Below are 26,415 nucleotides of genomic sequence, written 5' to 3' on the forward strand. Positions count from 1 at the left end.
AAATAAACAAATAAATACAAACATAAAGAGGTGGGCCTACACCTCCAACTACCCATCCCATTCCCCCCTGCCCAACATGTCTCCGTCCAACCCCCCGCATCTACCCCTTCCCACCCCGCCTAGCAACACAGGCTGGTTGTTAGTCCCCAACCCCCCATACCTCTATCCATCCATCCGCCCCCCAACTCCTCCGCCACTTATCCCCTCGAGAGATAGAACTTCCCAGGAGCTTTGGTCTCTGATAAAAGCATGTAAGATATGTAATAGACGACGGAGGTTATCTGAGAATAATCCTTTTTTAACTTCTTGGTGACAGGGGGGGCAGGATTGAGTAGCTTGGATGAATAAGGTGCCCAGAGTAAACTGCCTGCTACTCTGTCCCAGATGCTAATATATGCATATTATTAGTAGTATTGGATAGAAAACAATCTGAAGTTTCTAAAACGGTTTGAATGGTGTCTGTGAGTATAACAGAACTCATATGGCAGGCGAAAACCTGAGAAGAAATCCAACCAGGAAGTGGGAAATCTGAGGTGTGTAGTTCTTCAACTCTTTGCCATTCCAATATACAGTGTAAATGGGGTCATATTGCACTTCCTAAGGCTTCCACTAGATGTCAACAGTCTTTAGAACTTTGTTTGAGGCTTCTACTGTGAAGGGGGGGGATGAGAGGGGATTGAGCCAGGTGTCTGGCAGAGTGCCACAGGCTCTGACGCGCGTTCACGAGAGAGTTAGCTCTCGTTCCATTGTTTTTCTACAGACATAGGAATTCTCCGGTTGGAATATTATTGAAGATTTATGTTAAAAACATCCTAAAGATTGACTCTATACTTAGTTTGACAAGTTTCTACGGGCTGTAACGGAACTTTTTGAACTTTTCGTCCGACGTTCGGCTGGACCTGAACGCACGTTTGGATTTGTTAACAATTTATGTGCTAATGTGATTAGAAACAAGAACGTTTCCCAGGACATAGACATGTCTTACATGGGCAGAAAGCTTAAATTCTTGTTAATCTAACTGCACTGTCCAATTTACAGTAGCTATTACACTGAAACAATACCATGCTATTGTTTGAGGATAGTCCACAACAACAAAAAACTTTTATAACGGCAAATGGTTTGATACAAGGTAAATAATGTTAATGTTAAAGCTAATTTTCCATCATGTATGATCTTCCTGGGAGTGTGTAAATATACATTTTTTATTACCATATCATTTTTGTATCTTCTCTATAGTTATGTACTTGAAAATGTATCAATTGACCAATTCGGGACATTTGGGCAGACTTGATACAAAATTTCAGATGTATTGCAATGCTTCACTGGATCAGTCTGAAACTTTGCACACACTGCTGCCATCTAGTGGCCAACATCTAAATTATGCCTAAACTGCAATATTATATTATGGCCTTTCTCTTGCCTTTCAAAGATGATGGAACAAAAAATAAATTAAAAAACACGTTTTTCTTTGTTTGTATTATCTTTTACCAGATCTGATGTGCTATATTCGCCTACATTAATTTAAACTTCAACGTGTTTCCTTTCAAATGCTATAAATAATATGCATATCCTTGCTTCAGGTCCTGAGCTACAGGCAGTTAGATTTGGGTATGTCATTTTCAGTGAAAATGTAAAATAAAGGTCTGATAGAGGAGTAGATAATAGTACAAAATTGATTTGGAAGAATGTTTTGTGCCTGTTTGAATAGAAAGTGTACTCTTTTGCTTTAGGGTTTAGAGCTCGTCAGGCATCAATGAGGTTGTAATCAGAGTTGTATGTTGAATGTTGCCTGTGGATTGTAGTTGGTCTTATTAGATGTATCCCGCATGTCCAGAATGGCATTCATGTCTGTCCCAATAACAAATTGGAATTCAGTTAATTCGATCAATATGCTGTTCAGAGAATCAAAACATGTAGGATCATATGATTCTGGAGCACACAGATTAATAAAGGCAATTTTTTTTCCACTATGGATACAGTTAAGGAAAGTGATTCTGTCTTCTTGGTCTTTGCCTTTACTAAGGATGATGATTTCGAGTTTGTTATGTATCCTTATGATTACACCCTTAGTTTTTGGGGGGCTGCCAAAATAGCTTTCAGTTTGTACAAATGTGACTCATTTCAGGAAACTAGACATATGTCGCACATCACTACTTCACAGGAGAGGCATTTGAACGTAAACATATTTTTCTATCAAAATGTGGGGGTTTTTGCAGAAATTTTGTCAGGAATATGTCAGCTTTCATGTGCCTTAATATCAAACTTGTATTCCATCCATGAATACGAATAAAATGGTTAAATTACGTGCCTAGTTTTTTGTTATTGGCCTGAATTTAGCAGGCGCCATCGACAGATGAGTTGGAAAAAGTGATGGGCTACTTTCTGCACATTCCACGGTCAGTGTGACCCGGAGTGACTTGACACAACGCTGGCCAAACAAGATGTAGCTACAAACAAAACAGAGTTAAATGGTTCCAGTCTGCTGTGAAGTGTTTATCCATGTATATGGGTAAGAGTTTAGCTACATTTTCAGATTTTGTCAACAATTTGAATTCCCCGCGCTGCCTTTTCAGCGGAATGTTGGAGGTTTCCGTTAGCGGAACCTGTGTCCTAGACAGGTTAAAGCGTACTGTTAATTAGCTTGCTGGCTCGCTAGCTAATGTTACGTGTATGATCTGTGTAGTAATATTATTTGAATCAGAAACCCATTTGCATTGCTAGTTATAGCCTAATGTTAGCAAGCTACTGTAACATTGAACCTAGTTGGTAAGCTTTAGCTACCTGCAGATTCATACTACAGCTATGACAATGTTTGTATTGGTAAAAGTACGAGTTGGGATTATACCAGTTCATTGTTTAGCTAGCTAGCTACCTAGCTAGCTACATGTCTAAACAAAAAGACTCCACTTCGGCCAGATTATTACATGACCCATCACATTAGCCAGGTGTGTCTGGGGGTGATTACGGCCATCTACTGTATTTCATGAACATGTGTAAATGTCTAGACAATAGTTTCCCATCCACTCAGCTAGATGTGGCTGGGGGGTGGTTATAGCATTTCCTTCACATGACCCATCAATTTAGACAAGTGTGTCAGGTAAGCTTCATCGAATAGTTATCAAATATTTTTACCTGGACACTTTCTGTTTTTGAAAAAACTACTATGCAAGTAACCAATTCAGTGTACCTTAATTTACACCTTCTGTATCCTGTGCCTAAACTTAGCCCCACCCATCTCTTTAATGATTACGGCTTAAGATGGTGTGAACGATGCTGAATGGGTGTGTAGACAAAGACAAGCTCTCCAGTAGGTGTACCAAAACCATTCGAGGGCCATTGTCTCAGAAGTGGGGTTACAATTTGATTAACTTTCAAAGCAGAATTTCTTTCCAATTGTTCCTCAACTGCAGTCTCTACTTTTATCCAATGTATAAAAAAAAAACTATTTCAAATGTTGCTACATAAGACCGAGGAGATCCATCACAAAGGTTCCCTATTCCATGTGTGTACCTTTGGTGCTGGTGTGTTTCTTGGAGCATTGCCTCTGTCTGTCAATATGGTTTCTAGCTAGAATATCAAGACGGCTGAAACACTCGATAGACGTATTAAGGCCTTTCAAATTCCACGAGAGGATAGCCAGTGTTGCCATAGTTTTTCTAAAATGTAATTGTTATCTTTAGTGTTGATAAGCCCATGGGAAGTAAAATAGTTTCATAGTCCACAGCAACAATTGCCACTGAAGGGACGAGTAGGGAGGATGACGGATAGTCCATTTTATAAAAATATTCTATTAAAGTGACAGGGGTCAAATGGAGTGATAATCAAATCAAATCAAATTTGATTGGTCACTTAAACTTATTTAGCCAATGTTATTGTGGGTGTAGCGAATTTCTTGTGTTGATGAGACACGAGAGAAGTGTGTGTGTGTGTGTGTGTGTGTGTGTGTAGTCACCTCAACTCCTTCCAGACTGTGTGTAGATGACTCCTGGTGCTGCTCCTCCACCAGAATGAGGACAGAGCCAAGACCTCCCGGGACCACAGCCTGGAACGCACGCACACACACGCACACACACACACGTACAAACACACATTAGAGACGCCCTCTCAACATAAACACATGTCTACATATAAACACATACAGTACATGTATAAACACTCTTAGCACTTCAACATTTAACTCTTTCTCACCTGTAATTGTTTCAGTGCAGCGAGGCAGAGAGCGGAGGGAGGAGATTGTCTACTGTCTACTATTACTGTTAGGCCTCGCTCTTTAGCAGAAGAGCTGATTGAGGGAGAAAGAGATAGGGGGAGAGGTGAAGGCGGAATAAAATGAAACACCTAACTTCGAGTTTCAGTTTCTGTCAAAAACAACTATAAAAACCACTATATAAAGTGTCATAGCTAGCTCAAATCAAAATCAGGTGAAATAAAATGTTATTTGTCACATGCTTTGTAAACCACAATTGTTGACCAAAAGTGAAATGCTTGCTTATGTGCCCTTCCCAATAATGCATAAAACATTTTTTAATTAGAATAAATACACTATATAGAGAAGCTGCCAGTAGTGCTATGAGTGTTACGCTATAAAGGGTCCCCCAGACGAGACTGTGATATGGACAGTTTGCCATAGTGACAGAATATTACCGGGTGATCCTGTGATAACAGGCCAAGACACGGCCCATCTCGTCCGCACGGCAACTGTCCTCTGGGAGGTGCGTTTCAGTGACAACCACAGCCCGTCCCAGCCTGTCCACTGTACCTACAGACAGAGAGAGGGTGGGAGGAGGAGGGGGTAGAGAGAGAGAGAATAAGAGAGAGAGAAAGAGAGAGAGAGAGAGAGGATGAAAGTGGATAATTGCAAGAGTGTTGAAGGGTGGATAAGTATGAATAAAAGGAAAGTAAGGGTAAAGGGATGGAAGGATAGTAAATGAGATGGATATAAAAGATGACCCACCTGTCAACATCAGCTTTCCTGATTGGAGGAGTTCTGTGTCCAATTCCCTTAGGAGAGGAGGGGCTTTAGGTGATAGGCCATTTGATAGATCAGGAGATGTCTCTGCCCCTAACTCCTCTGTAGAGTGGTTAGATAAGGATGTGCCTGATTGGCTAGTAGTTGTGTCAGGTGAGACTTCTGATTGGACAACCTGGTTTTCTGTTGGTAAAAGCAAGAATAGGCATGAGAATAATGTATTCTAGCCATATACTTTTTATCCAATTGACATAAAAACTTCTCAAAAAGAAGCTAAAATCTAACCTGTATTGCTTTCCCCAATCTCTGCTTTTTCTTGTCCTTCATTGACTGATGTGACCTCTTTATCCGCCCCCTCAGGCTGCTGTGTTGCCTCTGATAGGCTGGTTGTAGTGATTGGCAAGTTGGTTGTCGAGGAGATGGCGGGACCACGCTGAGGTGTTTTACTTGGTGGTTTGGAACCGGCCTGGTCTCGAGTCTTCTGGTTGCCACGACACCCACTTTTAGCCTTCCCCTTTCCCCCTCTCCCTTTCCTCTTCCTCCTGAGAGAGAAGATACAGTGATGTCATACTGAGTGTGCGGTTAATAGTTATGGTTGGATCCTACAGATGTAGGATCTTAATTTGATCACCCTGTTGCTGGAGAACTTTCCTGCAATGTAAAACTTGTAGTGTAATTGAGGTTCTAAAAAAATATAATCCTATTAATTACAATCCACATAATAATTCACATTAATTTAGTAGTGTACAAATGATTTACAATTATATTATAAATCATCTGTACACTACTAAATGACAGCAAGAAGCCCAAAACGAAATAGTATTTGATAAAAACATCAACATTTTAAACCTTGATTATATTGGGATACGATCACATACGTTTCTATATTTATGTGTGGGAATACATGAGAACATATTTCCTAAATTAAAATCAATTCGAGCTGATTTCCTGGTGATTTTACAGTATTTTATGTCCAACAACGAAAATCACCTGTATTAGACCGTAAGTGTACAATATCCTTATGTGAAGGAATTGTACCTGCACACAAACCGGTATTACATTCAGTGCTTAATTTGAGCCATATCCTGCCGGAACAGGAACTGGGGTCTCTCAATTTTTCACTGTTTCATTCCGGAACACATTGGCCAGGATGTGGTACCTCTCGTGGCATGAAAAATGATTTTCTCTGTTTGAATTGTAAAATTTCGAATAAAATAAATCATAGTTAATTCAAGTTGCCTTCTCTGTAATTCTCCTGCTTACTAAAAACATGTATTTCCTTACAGAATCATAGCAGCAGGAAAGATGTTGGAGGTTTTGCACCACCCCTGATAAATTGAAATAAATCAAATAATACACCAGGAGTAGGTCTATAATTTAGCCACAAAGGATCAATAGCATATTTTTTATGGCCTAGCTGTGGATTGTGTGTAGCCCAATCAAAGGCCTACAGCCAGGAACACGTGGCAAATCTGTCAGTGAACAGCATGCAGCCAAAACAACATTTCAAATACAATCACGGGAAACCCAGGTTGGAAAGCAAATGGATTCTGCTGAAAAGAGAAGACTAATCTGTCTGTAGCAGTGAAGGCTCCTCAGAGGACAAAGGGAAGGACCATCCTCCTCAGTGAATTTAAGATAAATAAAACATTTTAAACATTGAAAAAATTATATTTTTTTAGATAAAACTATGCTAAATATATTCACATCACCAAATAATTTATTAAAACACACTGTTTTGCAATGAAGGTCTACAGTAGCCTCAACAGCACTCTCTGGGGAAGCACCATGGTGTAGCCAGAGGACAGCTCGTTTCCGTCCTCCTCTGGGTACATTGACTTCAATACAAAACCTAGGAGGCTCATTATTCTCGTCCCCTTACATAGACTAACACAGTAATTATGACAACTTCCTGATGATGTCCTCAAAACTATCAGAGCTCTTGAAGCATTAACTGACATGATGTCCACCCAATCAAAGGATAAAATAATACATCTAGTACTGAAAGCATTTGCTACAACTAGATAGTACCGTAGCGGATAACAAGTGGTGAGTAGTTGACTTAAAGAGAGAGAAAGACAAAAGTTGAACAGTTTTGAACAAATTATTCATCCCCTTTACTTTCAGTGCAGCAAACTCTCTCCAGAAGTTCAGTGAGGATCTCTGAATGATCCAATGTTGACCTAAATGACTAATGATGATAAATACAATCCACCTGTGTGTAATCAAGTCTCCGTATAAATGCACCTGCACTGTGATAGTTTCAGAGGTCCGTTAAAAGCTCAGAGAGCATCATGAAGAACAAGGAACACACCAGGCAGGTCCGAGATACTGTTGTGAAGAAGTTTAAAGCCGGATTTGGATACAAAAAGATTTCCCAAGCTTTAAACATCCCAAGGAGCACTGTGCAAGCGATAATATTGAAATGGAAGGGGTATCAGACCACTGCAAATCTACCAAGACCTGGCCGTCCCTCTAAACTTTCAGCTCATACAAGGAGAAGACTGATCAGAGATGCAGCCAAGAGGCCCATGATCACTCTGGATGAAATGCAGAGATCTACAGTTGAGGTGGGAGACTCTGTCCATAGGACAACAATCAGTCGTATATTGCACAAATCTGGCCTTTATGGAAGAGTGGCAAGAAGAAAGCCATTTCTTAAAGATACAAGCCACCTGGGAGACACACCAAACATGTGGAAGAAGGTGCTCTGGTCAGATGAAACCAAAATGTAACTTTTTGGCAACAATGCAAAACGTTATGTTTGGCGTAAAAACAACATAGCGCATCACCCTGAACACACCATCCCCACTGTCAAACATGGTGGTGGCAGCATTATGGTTTGGGCCTGCTTTTCTTCAGCAGGGACAGGGAAGATGGTTAAAATTGATGGGAAGATGGATGGAGCCAAATACAGGACCATTCTGGAAGAAAACCTGATGGAGTCTGCAAAAGACCTGAGACTGGGACGGAGATTTGTCTTCCAACAAGACAATGATCCAAAACATAAAGCAAAATCTACAATGGAATGGTTCAAAAATAAACATATCCAGGTGTTAGAATGGCCAAGTCAAAGTCCAGACCTGAATCCAATCGAGAATATGTGGAAAGAACTGAAAACTGCTGTTTACAAATGCTCTCCATCCAACCTCACTGAGCTCGAGCTGTTTTGCAAGGAGGAATGGGAAAAAATTTCAGTCTCTCGATGTGCAAAACTGATAGAGACATACCCCAAGCGACTTACAGCTGTAATCGCAGCAAAAGGTGGCGCTACAAAGTATTAACTTAAGGGGGCTGAATAATTTTGCACGCCCAATTTTTCAGTTTTTGATTTGTTAAAAAAGTTTGAAATATCCAATAAATGTCGTTCCACTTCATGATTGTGTCCCACTTGTTGTTGATTCTTCACAAAAAAAATACAGTTTTATATCTTTATGTTTGAAGCCTGAAATGTGGCAAAAGGTCACAAAGTTCAAGGGGGCCGAATACTTTCGCAAGGCACTGTATATCCACAGCAAAACAAGTCCTATATCGACATAACCTGAAAGACCGCTCAGCAAGGAAGAAGCCACTGCTCCTAAACCGCCATAAAAAAACAGACTACAGTTTGCAACTGCACATGGGGACAAAGATCATACTTTTTGGAGAAATGTCCTTTGGTCTGATGAAACAAAAATATAGAACTGGCCAGAATGACCATCGTTATGTTTGGTGGAAAAAGAGGTTGGCTTTCAAGCCGAAGAACACCATCCCAACCATGAAGCACGGGGGTGGCAGCATCATGTTGTGGGGGTACTTTGCTGCATTTTTTGGTGGAAAAAGAGGTTGGCTTTCAAGCCGAAGAACACCATCCCAACCATGAAGCACGGGGGTGGCAGCATCATGTTGTGGGGGTACTTTGCTGCAGGAGGGATTAGTGCACTTAACAAAATAGATGGCTTCATGAGGAACAAAAATTATGTGGATAAATTGAAGCAACATCTCAAGACATCAGTCAGGAAGTTAAAGCTTGGTCGCAAATGGGTCTTACAAATGGACATTGACCCCAAGCATACTTCCAAAATTGTGGCAAAATGGCTTAAGTACAACAACGTCAAGGTATTGAAGTGGCCATCACAAAGCCCTGACCTCAATCCCATAAAACATTTGTGGGCAGAACTGAAAAAGCAATTGGGAGCAAGGAGGCCTACAAAACTGACTCAGTTACACCAGCTCTGTCAGGAGGAATGGGCCAAAACTCACCTAACTTATTGTGGGAAGCTTGTGGAAGGCTACCCGAAAGGTTTGACCATAGTTAAACAATTTAAAGGCAATGCTGCCAAATACTAATTGATTGTATGTAAACTTCTGACCCACTGGGAATGTGATGAAAGAAATAAAAGCTGAAATAAATCCTTATTTCTACTATTATTCTGACATTTCACATTCTTAAAATACAGTGGTGATCCTAACTGACATAAAACAGGGAATTTTTACAAGGATTAAATGTCAGGAATTGTGAAAAACTGAGTTTAAATGTATTTGGCTAAGGTGTATGTACGTTTCCAACTTCAACTCCACAAGTGAAGGGAAAAGGTGAGAGGAGGAGAGTGTGTAGATGCGGGAAGGAATTATACAACAAGCAAAGTGATCATGATGTTTGTATGTGGCTGCTATGAAAGGGAACTGTGTTTGTGTGTGATCAGAGGTGTATTCATTCAGCCGATTCTGTTGAAAAATGTTTCTCAAATGGAAGCAAACTGAAGGAAACGGGAAAACCATACATGAATTTGTCCAATAAAAACGTCTGCAACTGGACTAATGATTACGCCCTAGATCAGCTAGATGCAGGCAAGAGTGTGCAAGACAGTATCTGTCACCTTGATTACTCACATTTTTCTTTCGACCTATGTTGTAAACTTTCATTCGTAAGCTACGTTGTAGCAACATCATGATGGGTATAGGAAATGTAGTAGGCTACACCTCTCGATGTTACATTGAACTGGGTGAATGGAATATGAATGGCAGTCATCCAATATGCTGTAATAGAAATAAGGCCATACAAATAAAATAAAAAATATTAAATGGCACTGATGGCCACTGGTCTGTAGGGTACAAAATGTGTTATTCATTTCCAAATAGACCTGTTGAGCGAACAACGTTGTTTTACAAAGTAAAACACGCAGGTGAGTGAGCTGCATGTCAGTGGTTGAGTCAGTGAAACTGGATTTTTTTTTATAGGACTATCATTTCCTCCTCATATTGTACAATATGTTGATCCACACACCTAGGCCTAGAATATTGATGGATTGAAGAGAGGGTCGTTTTTCTCAGATTCTCCGTTTGTGAGTGTCAAAGTAGCCTGCCATTTTGATCGTTTGTGAGGTATTTAAAAAAAGATTCTGATAATGTCGCCAGTCATCTAAAAATGGGCCACATTTTCCCACGTGTGCAACTTCTGCAAGCGCCTCTACTCTACTCTACTGCTCTATGCCAGCACGCAAAAGCAACGATAACGCATGCGATGCTTTATTATTGCTTTAGTATAAAGGTCATATTTTTTTCAAGCGTTACGCTATCTCAGAGCACCCCAGGTCACCCCCCTCTCGGCTCACTTTTGGTTCCGACACCTCCCAAGTTACAAATTAAGCATCTTTATAAGAAGTTATGAAGTTACCTGGGTGCCCTGAATCCTCCCGTTTTGACTTCCTTTCCTCTAGGACACACTCCTATCTCCTCCGTCTTTCCTTCAGCCCTCTCTTCTGGAGTTGTTGCTCCCTTTGGGTCAGCGTCCGTACCGGGTTGAGAGAGAGAACGTTCCGTCCCTCTGTGTTCTGTCGAGTCTGCTGTTTTGTCTGGTACACAAGAGTCACTAGTGGAATGTCTTCCTTTCTGGGTTTCAGATCCATCTGCTAACGGGCTGTCCACATTCTCCCCATTTCCTGGAATATCAATCAATGGCCTCGCCGCATTCTCCCCACTTCCTCGTGTGTCTGTAGTGGGCATGGCGTCGCTGTCTCCACTCAGTGACTTATCAGCATCCTCAAACACAGATTCAGAGCGAGAGCTTTGATCCGATTGGCCCTCTACAACGTGCGCTGCTTTGGGATTTGTTGTCTCGCTCGCTACCAAACTGTTACTTCCATGGCTGTCCCTGCATGGTTGTGTAAGGTTACACCCACTGCCCTCCCTCTCCCTGCCCACCCCGGGCCTCCTCTCCTTGGACGGACCATCAAAATACAGCCCCTGGCTTCCTAGGCCTTCTGGGTCTTTTCCAAGGGCCTGTTTCTCCCCTTCCTCAGAGTTCTGAAGCGAGGAGGGGTACGACTCAGACCGTCTCGCTCGGCCTACATCGATAACTCTAGGCAGGGGGCGGGGGGGTAACCAGTCCCCCCGGTGGGTCACAGAGTCCCTCTTACCCCCCAGGACGCCCCTACTGCCTCCGGCTGCGTCCAGTCGCCCGTACCCCCAGGCTTTCCCTCTGCGGAGCTTGATAGCCTTGCTCCTTCTACACAGCGGCAGGGTCTTGGTCTTACAGATCCCATGCATCTCCAGGTACCTCTGCCTTGGGTCTGCGCCACCATCCGGACCCCCCCTGGGCTCCAGGAGTTCCACGTAGTCCCCATCACCAGCCATTTGGTGATGCCTCGTCATCCTCCCTAACCCGTCCTCGCTGCACCGTCGGCGGGGTAGAACGGCATCTGCATCTACACTGTCTGGAGGTAGGTCATCGTCTTCTTCGTCCCAGGAACAGGAGTCTGGTTCTCCAGAGGAGGAGCCCCCCCAACCACCCAGGCCGAGGCCCACCACCGGGGTGAGGTCGGTGGTGTGGTTGGAGACAGAGGTTGGGTGGTCAGCCATGGTAGTCAGGTCGTCCGATGGGTTATGGATGAACTTGGGGTAGACCACCTCCTCCCACGGTAGGCGGACCACCCCGTCACACGTACTGACCAGACACGTATCTAACCCTCCACCTCCTGAGAAAGAGAGAGAGGGAGGAATGAGAGGAAGGGAGGAGGGAAGGAGAAATAGGGGAAAGATAGGAGAAAGGAGTGAGAGAAAGGGAGCGACGGAGAGAGGGAGGGGGAAGAAAGGGGGAGAGGGAAGGATGGAGAGAGAGGAAAGGGACAGACAGAGAAAGTCATACACTCTCTTACATCAAACCCTTTCTCCTTTCCCACACTCCCTTGTTTCCTCCCTCCCTTCCTTCCCTGCATCTCTCACCTTCTCTTTTGTAGCCCCTCTCCTTGTTGACACTGTGCAGCCACTCTGTAGTGAACACCAGAGGGTGCTGTGACTCGGGCACCAGGACCTCTTGGACGTTGCGGCCCCCGGGGGCCAAACACTTGAGGGCCAGGCGGGGGCAGCGTGTGGAGAAGGGAACCACCTGCAAGTAGAAGTCGGTACTGCGCAGCAGCCTCCAGTCCAGAGTAGAGAGCTGGACCACAATCTTCTCTCCGAGGCAGAGGGGCCAACCGGAGTGGAGGAACAGACAACCCAGATACTGAGACTGGAAGAGAGATAGGGAGAGAGATAGAGAGAGAGAGAGAGAGAGAGAGAGAGAGAGAGAGAGAGAGAGAGAGAGAGAGAGAGAGAGAGAGAGAGAGAGGGAGAGAGGGAGGGAGGGAGGGAGAATGAGTCAGTAAAATATTGATGTATAGTCAGAATATCTAGAATGAGAATTAAAACAGGGCGGACACTGACCAGCAACCAAGCCCGAGACAGGAACAGAGCAAAACAGAGTCACAGTCAAACAGGCATGAGAGAGTCAGAGTCGAGTCACATCACAGAGATTCTGAGAGAGCCAAAGAACTACTATGAAATACCTAAAGAAACCAGCACTGCCTCCCACGAGAGTGTCAATACCCCATAAACTGCACCACAACAGATGTAAATCTATTCTGTACCTACCTACCTACCTTATTCTCTGCTCTTCCTTCCCTTCCTCTGTGTGTGTCATGCTGTGAGGACTAAACTCTGTTAGAATCCCTTGGCTGTTCTCATTCCCCAATTAGCCAATGACATGTGCCCTCTCCCTCCCCCCTCTGCTTCGATTCATCCAATGTTCCCCGACTCACGAGACCATTATCAAATTATATTCCTGGCCCTGCTGCCCCCTCTTTCTGCATCTCTCTCACTCTCTCTCTCTCTCTCTCTCTCTCTCTCTCTCTCTCTCTCTCTCTCTCTCTCTCTCTCGCTCACTCTATTTCTTACTCTCTCCCGTTCTGGCCGATTCTGTTCATTGACATTGGAAACTCTTATTCTCAACATAGACCCCCACATCTCCCCAACCCCCACATATAACATAACTTCTGCATTCCTCTGTTTTGAGTATCAATCCCTCACTCATGTTTTTCTGTCTCTCTATCTACCCCCATCACCCACACACACTCTCTCCTCCTCTTTCTCCTTCAATGTACCCCAGTGTTCTGCCCCACTCTCCTTCCCCCTTTTCTCAATCAGTTCTCTCTAGTCGGCAACTCGCACACACACTTTCCCACAGTGAAATGACTGCCCCCTGTCCATTCTCTCCCTCACTCCCCCACACCCTGGGCCGGCTCCCAACCCCCATCTCTCTCTCTCTTTCTCCTCCTCCTCCCCCTCCCTCTTCTCCTCCCTCTCTCCCAGTGCACAGCAGTCACATATGGAAAGAATTATTACCATGACTCATGCTCCTACTCCCGTCCCAGGCTGCTTCACCGAGCGACAATGAAAACAGAGACCACTTTGAGTGCGTGTGTGAAAATCACAATGTGGGAGAATGTTCCCCAATGTGTGTGTGAAAGAAAGAATGTGTCCAGGTCTGTTTATTTGTGCATTTGTCAGAGAGGGAGTAACGGAGACTAAATTGGGCGACAATGTGCAGGCGTGCATGTGTGTGTATGTTTACATGTTTACAAATACAGTATATGTTGTTACGTTGTTGGGAGTGGCGCGTGAGCTTACTTGCTTGTGTGTGTGTGTGTGTGTACTCACACAGGCATGCTGCTGTAGTTTGTGAAGAAGGTGTTTTGCTGGGATGAAGTAATCCAGCAGGTACCTCAGACTGTCATGCTGATAAGTCGACTCTAACACAGAGAAAACCTGCACAGATAGGCAAACACACACACGCACGCACGCACGCACGCACGCACGCACGCACGCACGCACGCACACACACACACACACACACACACACACACACACACACACACACACACACACACACACACACACACACACACACACACACACATGTAAGCACACATGTATAAGCAAACATGTAAACATCTGTGTGTGTGTGTGTGTGTGTGTGTGTGTGTGTGTGTGTGTGTGTGTGTGTGTGTGTGTGTGTGTGTGTGTGTGTGTGTGTGTGTGTGTGTGTGTGTGTGTGTGTGTGTGTGTGCGTGCATGTGTGTTTACCTGAGAGAGGAGAGGCGGGGCTGTGCTCTCGAAGGGGGGGTAGAGGGACGAGAGAGCCCCCTGCACACAATCTTCCACTGCCTCTGAGCCCTGAGAGAGAGAGAGAGAGAGAGAGAGAGAGAGAGAGAGAGAGAGAGAGAGAGAGAGAGAGAGAGAGAGAGAGAGAGAGAGAGAGAGAGAGAGAGAGAGAGAGAGAGAGAGAGAGTTAATCCATAACCGGACAGTGAAAGGCTGCTGCTATGTCTGTGTTTGTGTTAAACAGCTGGCTTGTCCCACTCACAAACGCGCACACACAAACACACGCACAAAAAACATACACACACACAACTTCCTGTTGCATGGTCTGGGGAGTGTCAAACAATTCATGGAGTTCCAGTGAACGCTAGAGCTGAGCCCCAAATGGCACCCTATTCCCTATATATTCCCTATAGTGTACCATATATTCCCTATAGTGTACTATATATTCCCTATAGTGTACTATATATTCCCTATAGTGTACTATATATTCCCTATATTGCACTATACATTCCCTATATATTCCCTATAGTGTATTACAGTACCAGTCAAAAGTTTGGACACACCTACTCATTCCAGGGTTTTTCTTTATTTTTACTATTTTCTACATTGAAGAATGATAGTGAAGACATCAAAACAATGAAATAACACACATGGAATCATGTAGTAACCAAAAAAAAGAGTTAAACAAATCAAAACTGATTTTATATTTGAGATTCTTCAAAGTAGCCACCCTTTGCCTTGATGACAAGTTTGCACACTCGTGGCATTCTCTTAACCAGCTTCATGAGGTAGTCACCTGGAATGCGTTTCAATTAACAGGTGTGCCTTGTTAAAAGTTAATATCATAGCAAGAGCAGCTAAAATAAGCAAAGAGAAACAACAGTCCATCATTACTTTAACCTGTCTGGGATATGTGGGACGCTAGTGTCCCACCTCGACAACAGCCAGTGAAATTGCAGGGCGCCAAATTCAAACAACAGAAATCTCATAATTAAAATTCCTCAAACATACAAGTATTAAACACCATTTTAAAGATAAACTTCTTGTTAATCCAACCACAGTGTTCGATTTCAAAAAGGCTTTACGGCGAAAGCATACATTGCGATTATCTGAGGACAGCGCCTAGTCACAAAAAATATACAGCCATTTTCCAGCCAAAGAGAGGAGTCACAAAAAGCAGAAATAGAGATATAATTCATCACTAACCTTTGATGATCTTCAACAGATGGCACTCATAGGACTTCCAGTTACACAATACATGTATGCTTTGTTCGATAAAGTTCATATTTATATCCAAAAATCTCAGTTTACATTGGTGCGTTATTGTCAGTAATGTTTTGCCTCAAAAACATCCGGCGAATTTGCAGAGAGCCACATCAATTTACAGAAATACTCATCATAATCTTTGATGAAAGATACAAGTGTTATATATAGAATTAAAGATAAACTTCTTCTTAATGCAACCGCTGTGTCAGATTTCAAAAAAGCTTTACAGCGAAAGCACACCATGTAATAATCTGAGTACAGCGCTCAGCCATCAAAAAAAAGCCATACAGATACCCGCCGTGTTACGGAGTCAGTAAAAGTAAGAAATACCGTTATAAATATTCACTTAGCTTTGATGATCTTCATCTTGTTCTGCCGATCTACCATTCCAGTGTTTAATTGCTATATTGTAATTACTTCGCCATCATGGCCTATTTATTTCCTTAACTTAACTCATTTGCACTCATTGTATATAGACTTTTTGTTTTCTTTTGTTCTACTGTATTATTGACTGTATGTTTTGTTTATTCCATGTGTAACTCTGTGTTGTTGTATGTGTCGAATTGCTACGCCTTATCTTGGCCAGGTCGCAATTGCAAATGAGAACTTGTTCTCAACTTGCCTACCTGGTTAAATAAAGGTGAAATAAATAAAAATAAAAATTGAAATGCACTCCCAGGAATCCCAGTTCTACAATAAATGTTTGATTTGTTTGATAAGGTAATCTTTATGTCCAAATACCTCCTTTTTGTTCGCGCGCTAGGTTCACCATGCGTGGGCACTAAGTTCAGACGAAAAGTTTAAAAAGTTCCATTACAGTTCGTAGAAACATGTCAAACGATATATATAATCAATCTTTAGGATGTTTTTATCATAAATCTTCAATAATATTCCAACCGGACAATTCCTTTGTCTTTAGAAATGAAAGGGAACGGAGCTCGTGCTCACGGCTTTCTGCCAGACCCCTGGTTCAAACAGCTCTTATTCGCTTTCCTTTCACAATAGAAGCCTGAAACAACGTTCAAAAGACTGATGACATCTAGTGGAAGCCTTAGGAAGTGCAATATGACCCCATTTACACTGTATATTGGATAGGCAATCACTTGAAAAACTACAAACTTCATATTTCCCACTTCCTCGTTGGATTTTTCTCAGGTTTTCGCCTGCCATATGAGTTCTGTTATACTCACAGACATCATTCAAACAGTTTTAGAAACTTCAGAGTATTGTCTATCCAATACTAATGGTATGCATATCCTATCTTCTGGGCCTGAGTAGCAGGCAGTTTACTCTGGGCAGGCTTTTCATCCGGATGTGATAAATACTGCCCCGTGTCCCAAAGAAGTTTTAAGACATGAAGGTCAGTCAATCAGGAACATTTCAAGAACTTTGAAAGTATCTTCAAGTGCAGTCGCAAAGAACATCAAGCGCTGTGATGAATCTGGCGCTCATGAAGACCGCCACAGGAAAGGAAGACCCAGAGTTACCGCTGCTGCAGAGGATAAGTTCATTAGAGTTACCAGACTCATTGCAGTCCAAATAAATGCTTCAAAAGAGTTAAAGTAACAGACACATCTCAACATCAACTGTTCAGAGGAGACTGCGTGAATCAGGCCTTCGTGGTCGAATTTCTGCAAAGAAACCACTACTAAAGGACACCAATAATAATAAGAGACTTGCTAAAAAAGAAACACGAGCAATGGACATTAGACCGGTGGAAATCTGTCCTTTGGTCTGATGAGTCCAAATTTGCGATTTTTAATTCCAACCGCCGTGTCTTTGTGAGACGCAGAGTAAGTGAACGGATGATCTCTGCATGTGTGGTTACCACCGTGAAGCATGGAGGAGGAGGTGTGATGGTGTGGATGTGCTTTGCCTGTGACACTGTCTGTCATTTATTTAGAATTCAAGGCACACTTAACCAGCATGGCTACCACAGCATTTTGCAGTGACACTCCATCCCATCTGGTTTGCGCTTAGTGGGACCATCATTTGTTTTTCAACAAGACAATGAACCAACACACCTCCAGGCTGTGTAAGGGCTATTTGACCAAGAAAGAGAGTGATGGAGTACTGCATCAGATGACCTGGCGTCCACAATCACCCGACCTCAACCCAATTGAGATGGGTTGGGATGGGTCGGACCGCAGAGTGAAAGAAAAGCAGTCAACAAGTGCTCAGCATATGTGGGCACTCCTTCAAGACTGTTGGAAAAGCATTCCAGGTGAAACTGGTTGAGAGAATGCCAAGAGTGTGGGGGTGGCTACTTTGAAGAATCTAAAATATTAAATATATTTTGATTTGTTTAACAGTTTTTTGGTTACTACATGATTCCATATGTGTTATTTAATAGTTTTGATGTCTTCACTATTATTTTACAATGTCGAAAATAGTACAAATAAAGAAAAACCCTTGAATGAGTAGGTGTGTCCAAACTTTTGACTAGTACTGTATATAGTGCACAGATTGGGCTCCCACTCCTATTCACTAACTCAGTCTCACTCATTCTCTCTCTCTCTCACACACACACACACACACACGCACGCACTCGCACGGGCACATGCTCACCCACACGCACTCGCACACACACACGCACTCGCACACTCATCCACATATACACGCGCATGCACACAGAGGCACATGCACACACACACGATAGGTCTGCCAGAGAGGTGGAGGGTGACAGAGTAGAGAGCTAGCAGCACACTGTTTATTTTTATACAGGACTGTCGGCATGGCGACCCATAACCTTTTTTTCTCTCTTCCTACCTCCCTCCCTCCCTCTCTCCATGTTTCCTCTTCTACCGCTCTTCTTTCATCATTTTCCCTCCTTTCTCCATACTCTCCCAATTCCTCTCTCCTACTTTCTATCTCCCTCTCTCATAATCTCTCAGTCATCTGACAATAATTATGGTGAGATCCCCCTCACAGAAAGCATATTGTGCCGAGCTTCTAGAAAATACTTATTTTGATGGGTAAAGAAAGACTGAGAAAGAAAGAGAGAAAGAAAGAAAGAAAGAAAGAAAGAAAGAAAGGAGGAATGGTAAAACAAGTGTGTGGAAAAAGAAAAGGACGACTGGGGAGAGAGGGCCGGGAGGGGGTTTCTGGGAGAGAGAGGGGGGAAAGATTGGAAAAGGGGGGATGGAGGGAGCGAAAGAAAAACAAACTGTGAAAGAATGTGGCCAAAAGAATTGGAAGTGGACTAACAGTCAAATGAGAGGCAGAGAGAGAGAAAGAGAGAGAAAGAGAGAGGGAGAGATAGCGAGAAAGCAGGAGAGAATGAGAGAGAGAGAGAGAGAGAGAGAGAGAGAGAGAGAGAGAGAGAGAGAGAGAGAGAGGATGAGAACCAGAATAAGAAAGAGAGCTATAGAGAGAGAACAGAGCTAGAGCACAGAGCTAGGAGTACGAACTGTTTTACACAAAATAACTTTTTTCTACACTTGAAATGAATCTAAGAGGTCAGCAGATGTTGTTTGGGGTCAGTGGCATGAATGATTCTACTTAGCCACGGTCAGGACTTAATAAGATAAACAGCCCTAATTAACTAATCAAGCTGCAGAGCCAAATTATTTACTGTAGGTGATTCCAACCATTGATTACTCTACCTAGAGTTCATGCATCATCTATAATATGACCTTGGGGAGTCTATAGGAGTAATTGGTTGAAGATTGATTATATATCAACACTAGCCTGGTCCCAGATCTGTTTGAGCTGTTTTGCATGACATTTGCCGTAATATTGCCTTGGCAATACAGTACAAACAGATCTGGGACCAGGTTAAATCAGTCACGAATCAGTTGCGCTCTGAGTAGAGATAAATGCTGTAAAAGGGTACAGAGTCTACGACCTACTGCTGACTACTCCTGAGAAGTGCACTTCAAATAAGTGTAAGCTCCCAATTCAAATAATGCCAGTCCCAGTTTAGATACGGTACATTCTAGCTACATATTCCAAATATCTGCATACTTACTCCACACTCTGCATAATCTGCATAATATCTGCATACTTATTCAACACTCTGCATAATATCTGCATACTTACGCCACGCGCTGCATAATCTGCATAATATCTGCATACTTACTCCACGCTCTGCATAATCTGCATACTTACTCCACGCTCTGCATAATCTGCATAATATCTGCATACTTACTCAACACTCTGCATAATATCTGCATACTTACTCCACGCTCTGAATAATCTGCATAATATCTGCATACTTACTCCACACTCTGCATAATCTGCATAATATCGGCATACTCCACACTGTGAAGGTGGATCGCTGAATGAGCAGTAGTATCACACAGTAAGTATCACACAGTAAGTCTTCACCCCCTTGGACTTCTTAACATTTTATTGTGTTAACAAAGTAGGATTAAAAGGGATTTACTTGTCATTTTCTATCAACAATCTACACAAAATACTCTGTTATGTCAAAGTGGAAGAACAATTCTAACACTTTTTAAAGATGAATGGAAACACTAATATACCTCGACTGGATAAGTATTCGCCCCCTGAGTCAGTGCATGTTAGAGACACCTTTGGCAGCGATTGCAGCTGTGAATCGTCTTAGGTAAGTCTATAAAAGCTTTGCCCACCTGGATTGTGAAATATTTGCCCATTATTCTTTTTAAAATTCTTCAAGTACTGTCAAAGTGTTGGGAAACATGGCTAGACATCTATTTTTACTTCTTGGCATCGATTTTCAAGAACATTTTAGTCAAAACTGTAACTTGGCCACTCAGGAACGTTCACTGTCTTCTTGGTAAGCAACTCCCGCTTTGGCCTTGTGTTGTAGGTTATTGTCCTGCTGAAAGGTGAATTCCTCTCCCAGTGTCTGGTGTGAAGCAGACTGAAGCAGGTCTTCCTCTAGGACATAACCTGTGCCTAGCTCCATCCCGTTGAGTTTCCTCAGCATAATTCTCAACTTGTCCATGCTTAAAGAGATATTCAATGTCTGATTCATTATCGTTACCCATCTATCACTTCCCTTCTTTATGAGGCTTTCAGGAAAAAAAAGCTCCCTGGTCTTTGTAGTTGAATCTGTGCCTCAAATTCAATACTTGACTGAGGGACTTATACAGATGTTGTATGTACGGGGGACCGAGGAAACGGTAGTCATCAAACAAATCCTGTCAACTCCTATTATTTCACACAGAATGAGTCCATGTAACTTTGTGTATTTAAAAAAAAAGCCAAATCATCTTTCTTCACCAACTCCCTCTAGATGCAACACTGTCCTTCTGCATGGTACCGCTGCTCTAAGCCCTAGGCCTCGCCATATTTGTCTCATCGCAATGTTTTGAGCGCTACTATGTATGAAAACAGCCTCATGAAGTTATTATTAACCCTAACCCTACCAATAACAGACGGATGTATTGCCTACTAGTGTTTCATGTTCATCCAACATTCAATGTTTTGATCTACGATATATATTTCTAAAGAAAGAAATGGATCATTATCAAGTTACAGTGCAACAGATTGCAGAGTGCAGGCCTACTGTTTACTATGGTTTCCGAATGCTATGAATATCCATTCCACAGACTCAACAGCAAAACATGTATACTCTGTACAGTTGAATGTTAGTGCGTATATGTGTAACACTTAATGCTATTGCCACGTCCTATTGTAACGTTTCTGGTTACGCGAACCTATTCCGGGCCTAGATTTACCTTGGGAAATGTATTCTTTATCGCTATGTGACTTCCTGTAGTAAAATAAAGGGTATACAAAGTACAGCTCTAATGCCCGCATTCCTCTGAAACAGAGTCTCTGCTTGCATCCCAAATGGCAAACTATTATCCATAGAGTGCACTATTTTTGACCAGAACTCTATGGGTAAATGTAAAATGTAGAAGGAAATAGTTCCCTCCGAGTGAGGCTTTCCATCTTAACTAAGTGGCTAGATGTGTTTTGTCTGGGCTGTGCTTTGGTTCTCCAGGGCAGGTTAGCGCGTACAAGGGTGTGAATGTGTGTGTGTGTGTGTGTGTGTGTGTGCGTGTGTATACATGCATATGTGTGTCCATGTGTGTGTTTGTATGTGTGTGTGACTGTGTGCATAATGTGCTGTGAAAAAAGTACTTCCCCCTTTCTGTTTTTGTCTATTTTTGCATGTATTTTTACACTGAATGTTTGTATATCTTCACCCAAAACCTAATATTAGATAAAGGGAACCTGAGTGAATAAATAACACAACATTTGGATAATTATTTGTATTTTATTAACAAAGTTATGCAACACCCAATGCGCCCGTGTGAAAAAGTAATTGCCTCCTTATACTCAATAACTGGTTGTGCCTCTTTTAGCTGCAATGAACGCAACAAAACACTTCCTGTAGTTGTTGATCATTCACTCACATCGCTGTGGAGAAATGCATGACTCAGGTGCGCTTCAGCTCACGGACGGAAGGCCCTGCCATTCTCCTTCATTCTCCTGATACCGAGCAGCATTCATGGTTCCCTCATTGACGTCAAGTCGTCCAGGTCGTGAGGCAGCAAACCATCACACTACCACCACCATGCTTGACCGTTGGTATGAGGCTCTTACTGTGGAATGCAGTGCTAGGCGAGCCTCAGAACCTGGATGACTTGCCATCACTGAAGGAACCATGCATTCAGGCAACCCATCCGTGAGCAGAAGCTAAAGCACAGCTGGATCATGCAGCAAGACACTGATCCGAAACACACCAGTAAGTCAAAGCCCAGACCTATACCCGATTGAAATGGTGTGGCAGCACCTGAAATGATCAACAACAACAGGAAGTGTTTGGTCGCAGCCAGTGCAGCTAGAGATGCCACTCTAGCTATTGAGTGTAAGGGGGAAATGACTTTTTCACACAGGGGTATTGGGTGTTGCTTAACTTTGTTTATACCATAATTAAAATAATGATCCAAATGTTGTGTTATTTCTTCACTCAGGTTCCCTTTATCTAATATTAGGTTTTGGGTGAAGATATACAAACATTCAGTGTCCAAAATATGCAAAAATAAAGATGTTTTTTTCTCACAACACTGTGCATACGTGTGTCCATATGTGTGTGTGTGTACTCTGTAGTGATTATTCTGGAGGCCTCTGCATGGTCAGGGCACGGGTATGTCATTCTTCCGTCAGACTTCCTGCCTTTCTCTCCTGCATGCAGCACACAGCCCTGGAACGGAAGACAGGCTAGAGGAGCCCTCCAAACAGATGCTTGGCAGAGAAAGAGAAAAGGGAGAGAGGGGGAGATAAAAGAGTGCAGAGGAAAAGTCAGAGGTGGAGAGACGAGAGAGAGAGAGAGAGAGAGAGAGAGAGAGAGAGAGAGAGAGAGAGAGAGAGAGAGAGAGAGAGAGAGAGAGAGAGAGAGAGAGAGAGAGAGAGAGAGAGAGATGGGGGGGCTAAGAGAGAGAGAAGGAGGAGGCTAAACTACTTGGAGAGATCGATGGGAAACAATAGTGATATGAACCAGATGTAGAGAGCGAGAGGGATGAAGGCGAGGGAGATAGAAAAGGGAGGGAGTGAGAGTGAGATGGAAGGCAGTCTATAAAGATACTGATTTCCTCTCCCGAATCCCCCTAAATAACAAAAACCATGAGAGGGAAACCCACTGGGCACACCACGCCATTTCAACGTGGAAATCTGGGTGATATTTGGTTGAGACATTTGCAAACGCGATTACAACCTTCATTCACCCACTCAAAAAGACAGCAAGACATTTGCAGGATTCTCAGTGTTTTATCGCTATCCTTTCAACCATTTGAAAGCACAGCCACATTCCAGTGAAAAAAACAATGTCAGATATTTTGTTTTAACACAACAACATAATGTGTTATTACTGTGCTTCATCTAATAGCACAACCAAATGACCTGGATTGCAGATGAGATTACATGAAAAGTACATAGTGCAAATGATCAATGCAGTTCGAGATTCTGCACAGATGATTATAGCAATTATGAACATCTCCACAGACCTGCCTCATTTGCATGTTATCTTGAACAGGAACACTTTCTATGATAACATAAGAAGACATTTATAGTTACAGTAGGCTAATGTCAGAATGTGGGCATGGATGTGTACTCATTTTACGGTTGAATAAATACTGTTATATAGTTTGTGAGATAGCCTTAACTTTAGGCTATTTACCTACGGTATTACAAAAGTCATATTGAATATCGACATTTACAGGATATCTAAGGCTTGGGTGGATTCATCTGATCCACTGGCTTAATCCTATTCTTTAATTTTTATTTTGGGTTTAGTTGGAGATGTCATTTGTCAATTTGTTAATAGTTCATAGGCTATTTACTGCACTGCAAAAGTGCTATTGAATTGTGTTTGGTTGTTAATGTAAACTAAATGTCAACATTTGAAGGAGATCTGTCTTTCGGGCCACTGACTTAGTCTGGCTTTCATTCCAGTTGGTCTACAAATGAATCATTGATATGTTGGATTCGCATCTCAATAATCATTCTCATTCCGTCACCTCTCCTCCTCATCCCTGTCTTTGCCTCATCTCAGCCTTTTACCACAGTTTGTCTTGTGAGTATGCCCCTTGCCTTGATTGGTCAGCCTGGCATGTCCCCTAAGTGTTTCAGAATAACTAGAGACAAGGCAATGGAATGCCGTCTGGCACTGAGAATTACTCTCAGTGTGTGTGTGTGTGTGTGTGTGTGTGTGTGTGTGTGTGTGTGTGTGTGTGTGTGTGTGTGTGTGTGTGTGTGTGTGTGTGTGTGTGTGTGTGTGTGTGTGTGTGTGTGTGTGTGTGATGTGTGTGTGTGTGTGTGTGTGTGCGCTTGCATCAGTTGCATGGGGTGTGTGTGTATTTGTATGCTTGCATCAGTGTCACCTTTGCATGTAATATCACATGCGATTTTGCACGTGTGCATGTGTGTGAGAGAGAAAGACAGAAAGAGAAAGAGAGAAAGAAGAATGATAGAAATAGATCAAGTTGAGGTTTAGTGGCGCAAGTGGTGTTTCCATCCCCCTCTCCATCTCTCCTCCATACTCTGCCTCTTCATAAACAGAGAAATAAAATCCCTCTACTCATGTTCTCACTCCCCTGCATTCCCTCCATCCCTTGTTCGTTCTTTCTCACTCCCTCTCTTTCTTTATTTCAGGTCCAATGTGGAAAATGCGTCATCACCCAAACCACTGTCGCTACTCTCCAAGTTCTCTTAAAAGTCCCCACCCCCTTCCCCTCTCTCTCTCTCTCGTTCTCTCCTCTCTCACTCACTCTTTCTGTCTGTCTCTGTCTCACAGTTGCCAGGCGGCTCCACCCAGTCCACAGCGGGAGAAACCGTAAAAGAGCTAATTCTGTCCATCTCGCTCTCCCTCTCTGTTTCTCTCTCTCTTGTGAGCCTGTTTATCTCTCTCTATGTCTGTCTGTCTCCACTCCACTCCACCCCCCCCCTCTCTCTCTCTGTCTCTGTCTCGCCCTTTCTCTGTCAGTCTGTCAAAAATAGTGGTAACAATTGAAGTCTGGGTGTCAAAAGAAGAACAGTAGTGGTATTGTTATACAGAGAGGTCTCGGTGACTGTTCAATTGCTCACTCCTTCTCAATGATCCAGTCTCGAAATAGACATAATGATGAAAACATGGAGAAGACTTTCCTACCATCACCATTTAGCCCTAATATGTAGCATGCAGCTTTAACGCCGTGTCAATGCGTATGCAATATAGCCTACACACTGAGATAAAAACCTACATTTAAAATCCTATACCTAAACATTGCATCTATGCTGAACGTCGACAGGCTATTCAAAGAGGAGGGCGCATTAAATTCAACGCGACAGGCTAGTTTGTTGTTAGGGAATTTCCATGTTTGTTTAAGGGGGAAACGAGCACATATCTGCAAAGAGAGGCGGCAAGTTAAAGTTAAACTCTTTATTGCAATGTCTAAACTACATAGTGGCCTATAAACTAGCCTGCAACGTTCCATTAACAAAGTCGTGATTATACTGATAGATAGGCTATGTCTAGGACAATAGCAAGAATAACCTATAGCCACTACTCTATGGTCTATAGGCCTATAACATCAAATAGTATATGATTTTACTTGCTTTATCATTTCGTTAAAACGGCATTATTTTCCATTATAGTTCTTTCGGGTATAAAAGCAGGCCAGGCAGGAAATTATGGCCGCCTGTTTCTACATACCTAGGCTACAGTCTGCAGAACAGAAGGGACTTACCATGATATGACTCCGGCTGGGCTGCCTACATTGTCGTCTGTGACTTTCCTGGACCCGCTTCCTCCAACCATCCACTGCTATAGAGACTATATAAATGTCTCCACGCAAGAATATCCCCCTATTCCAATGGCCCGTTAAATCCGTTGTAGTCCCGCAACGTGGTCGGGTAGTGTGTTGTCGGTTGTGACTGAGAACTTTTGTTTCACAGACAACATGCAAGAGAAAACAATCTGATTGGCGTCGCACGGTCTTCCCCGTCAATCTCCTCCTCTGCCGTTATTTCCGATTCTGCAAGGCAAGCGTGTACAATTTTTTTTCCCCTCCCTGTCTCCTAATGTTGGTCCCACACCCCTCCCTCTCCTCCCTCTCTCCGTGCGCCTCACACAGTTAACAAGAGAGCTACAGTCTGACTTTCAACCGCCGGGGCTCCACTCAAACTTTCCATTTTTTCCTCCAGCGTTAAAGAAATGAATAAACAATCAAACGTTGTCACTCCACCCACATGTAATTACATTATGTTTATTGATGCTCATTTTATACCATGATTAGCGCATTTGATATTTGCTCGTTATTAACCTTCATTTTCTTGGTTTATAGGCGTAGGAATTACACGCACAC

General features: G+C 42.8%; 1 protein-coding gene across 1 annotated transcript in view; it reads right to left on the reverse strand.

Annotated features, from left to right (window-relative positions):
- Positions 1–26,116, reverse strand: part of LOC124013943 — a 32,882-nt gene extending 6,766 nt beyond the window's left edge. The window contains exons 1-10 of the mRNA XM_046328519.1: positions 25,798–26,116; positions 14,351–14,440; positions 13,925–14,032; positions 12,173–12,458; positions 10,626–11,925; positions 5,255–5,511; positions 4,955–5,152; positions 4,645–4,759; positions 4,189–4,282; positions 3,953–4,042 (exon numbers count right to left, since the gene is read on the reverse strand). Coding sequence (XP_046184475.1) covers positions 3,953–4,042; positions 4,189–4,282; positions 4,645–4,759; positions 4,955–5,152; positions 5,255–5,511; positions 10,626–11,925; positions 12,173–12,458; positions 13,925–14,032; positions 14,351–14,440; positions 25,798–25,800 — 2,541 coding nt within the window. The 5' untranslated portion in view covers positions 25,801–26,116. The remainder of the gene's footprint in view (positions 1–3,952; positions 4,043–4,188; positions 4,283–4,644; positions 4,760–4,954; positions 5,153–5,254; positions 5,512–10,625; positions 11,926–12,172; positions 12,459–13,924; positions 14,033–14,350; positions 14,441–25,797) is intronic.
- Between the last annotated feature and the right edge of the window lie 299 nt (positions 26,117–26,415).

This window comes from Oncorhynchus gorbuscha, linkage group LG25 (genome assembly GCF_021184085.1).
Source record: "Oncorhynchus gorbuscha isolate QuinsamMale2020 ecotype Even-year linkage group LG25, OgorEven_v1.0, whole genome shotgun sequence".
Taxonomy (NCBI): Eukaryota; Metazoa; Chordata; class Actinopteri; order Salmoniformes; family Salmonidae; genus Oncorhynchus; species Oncorhynchus gorbuscha.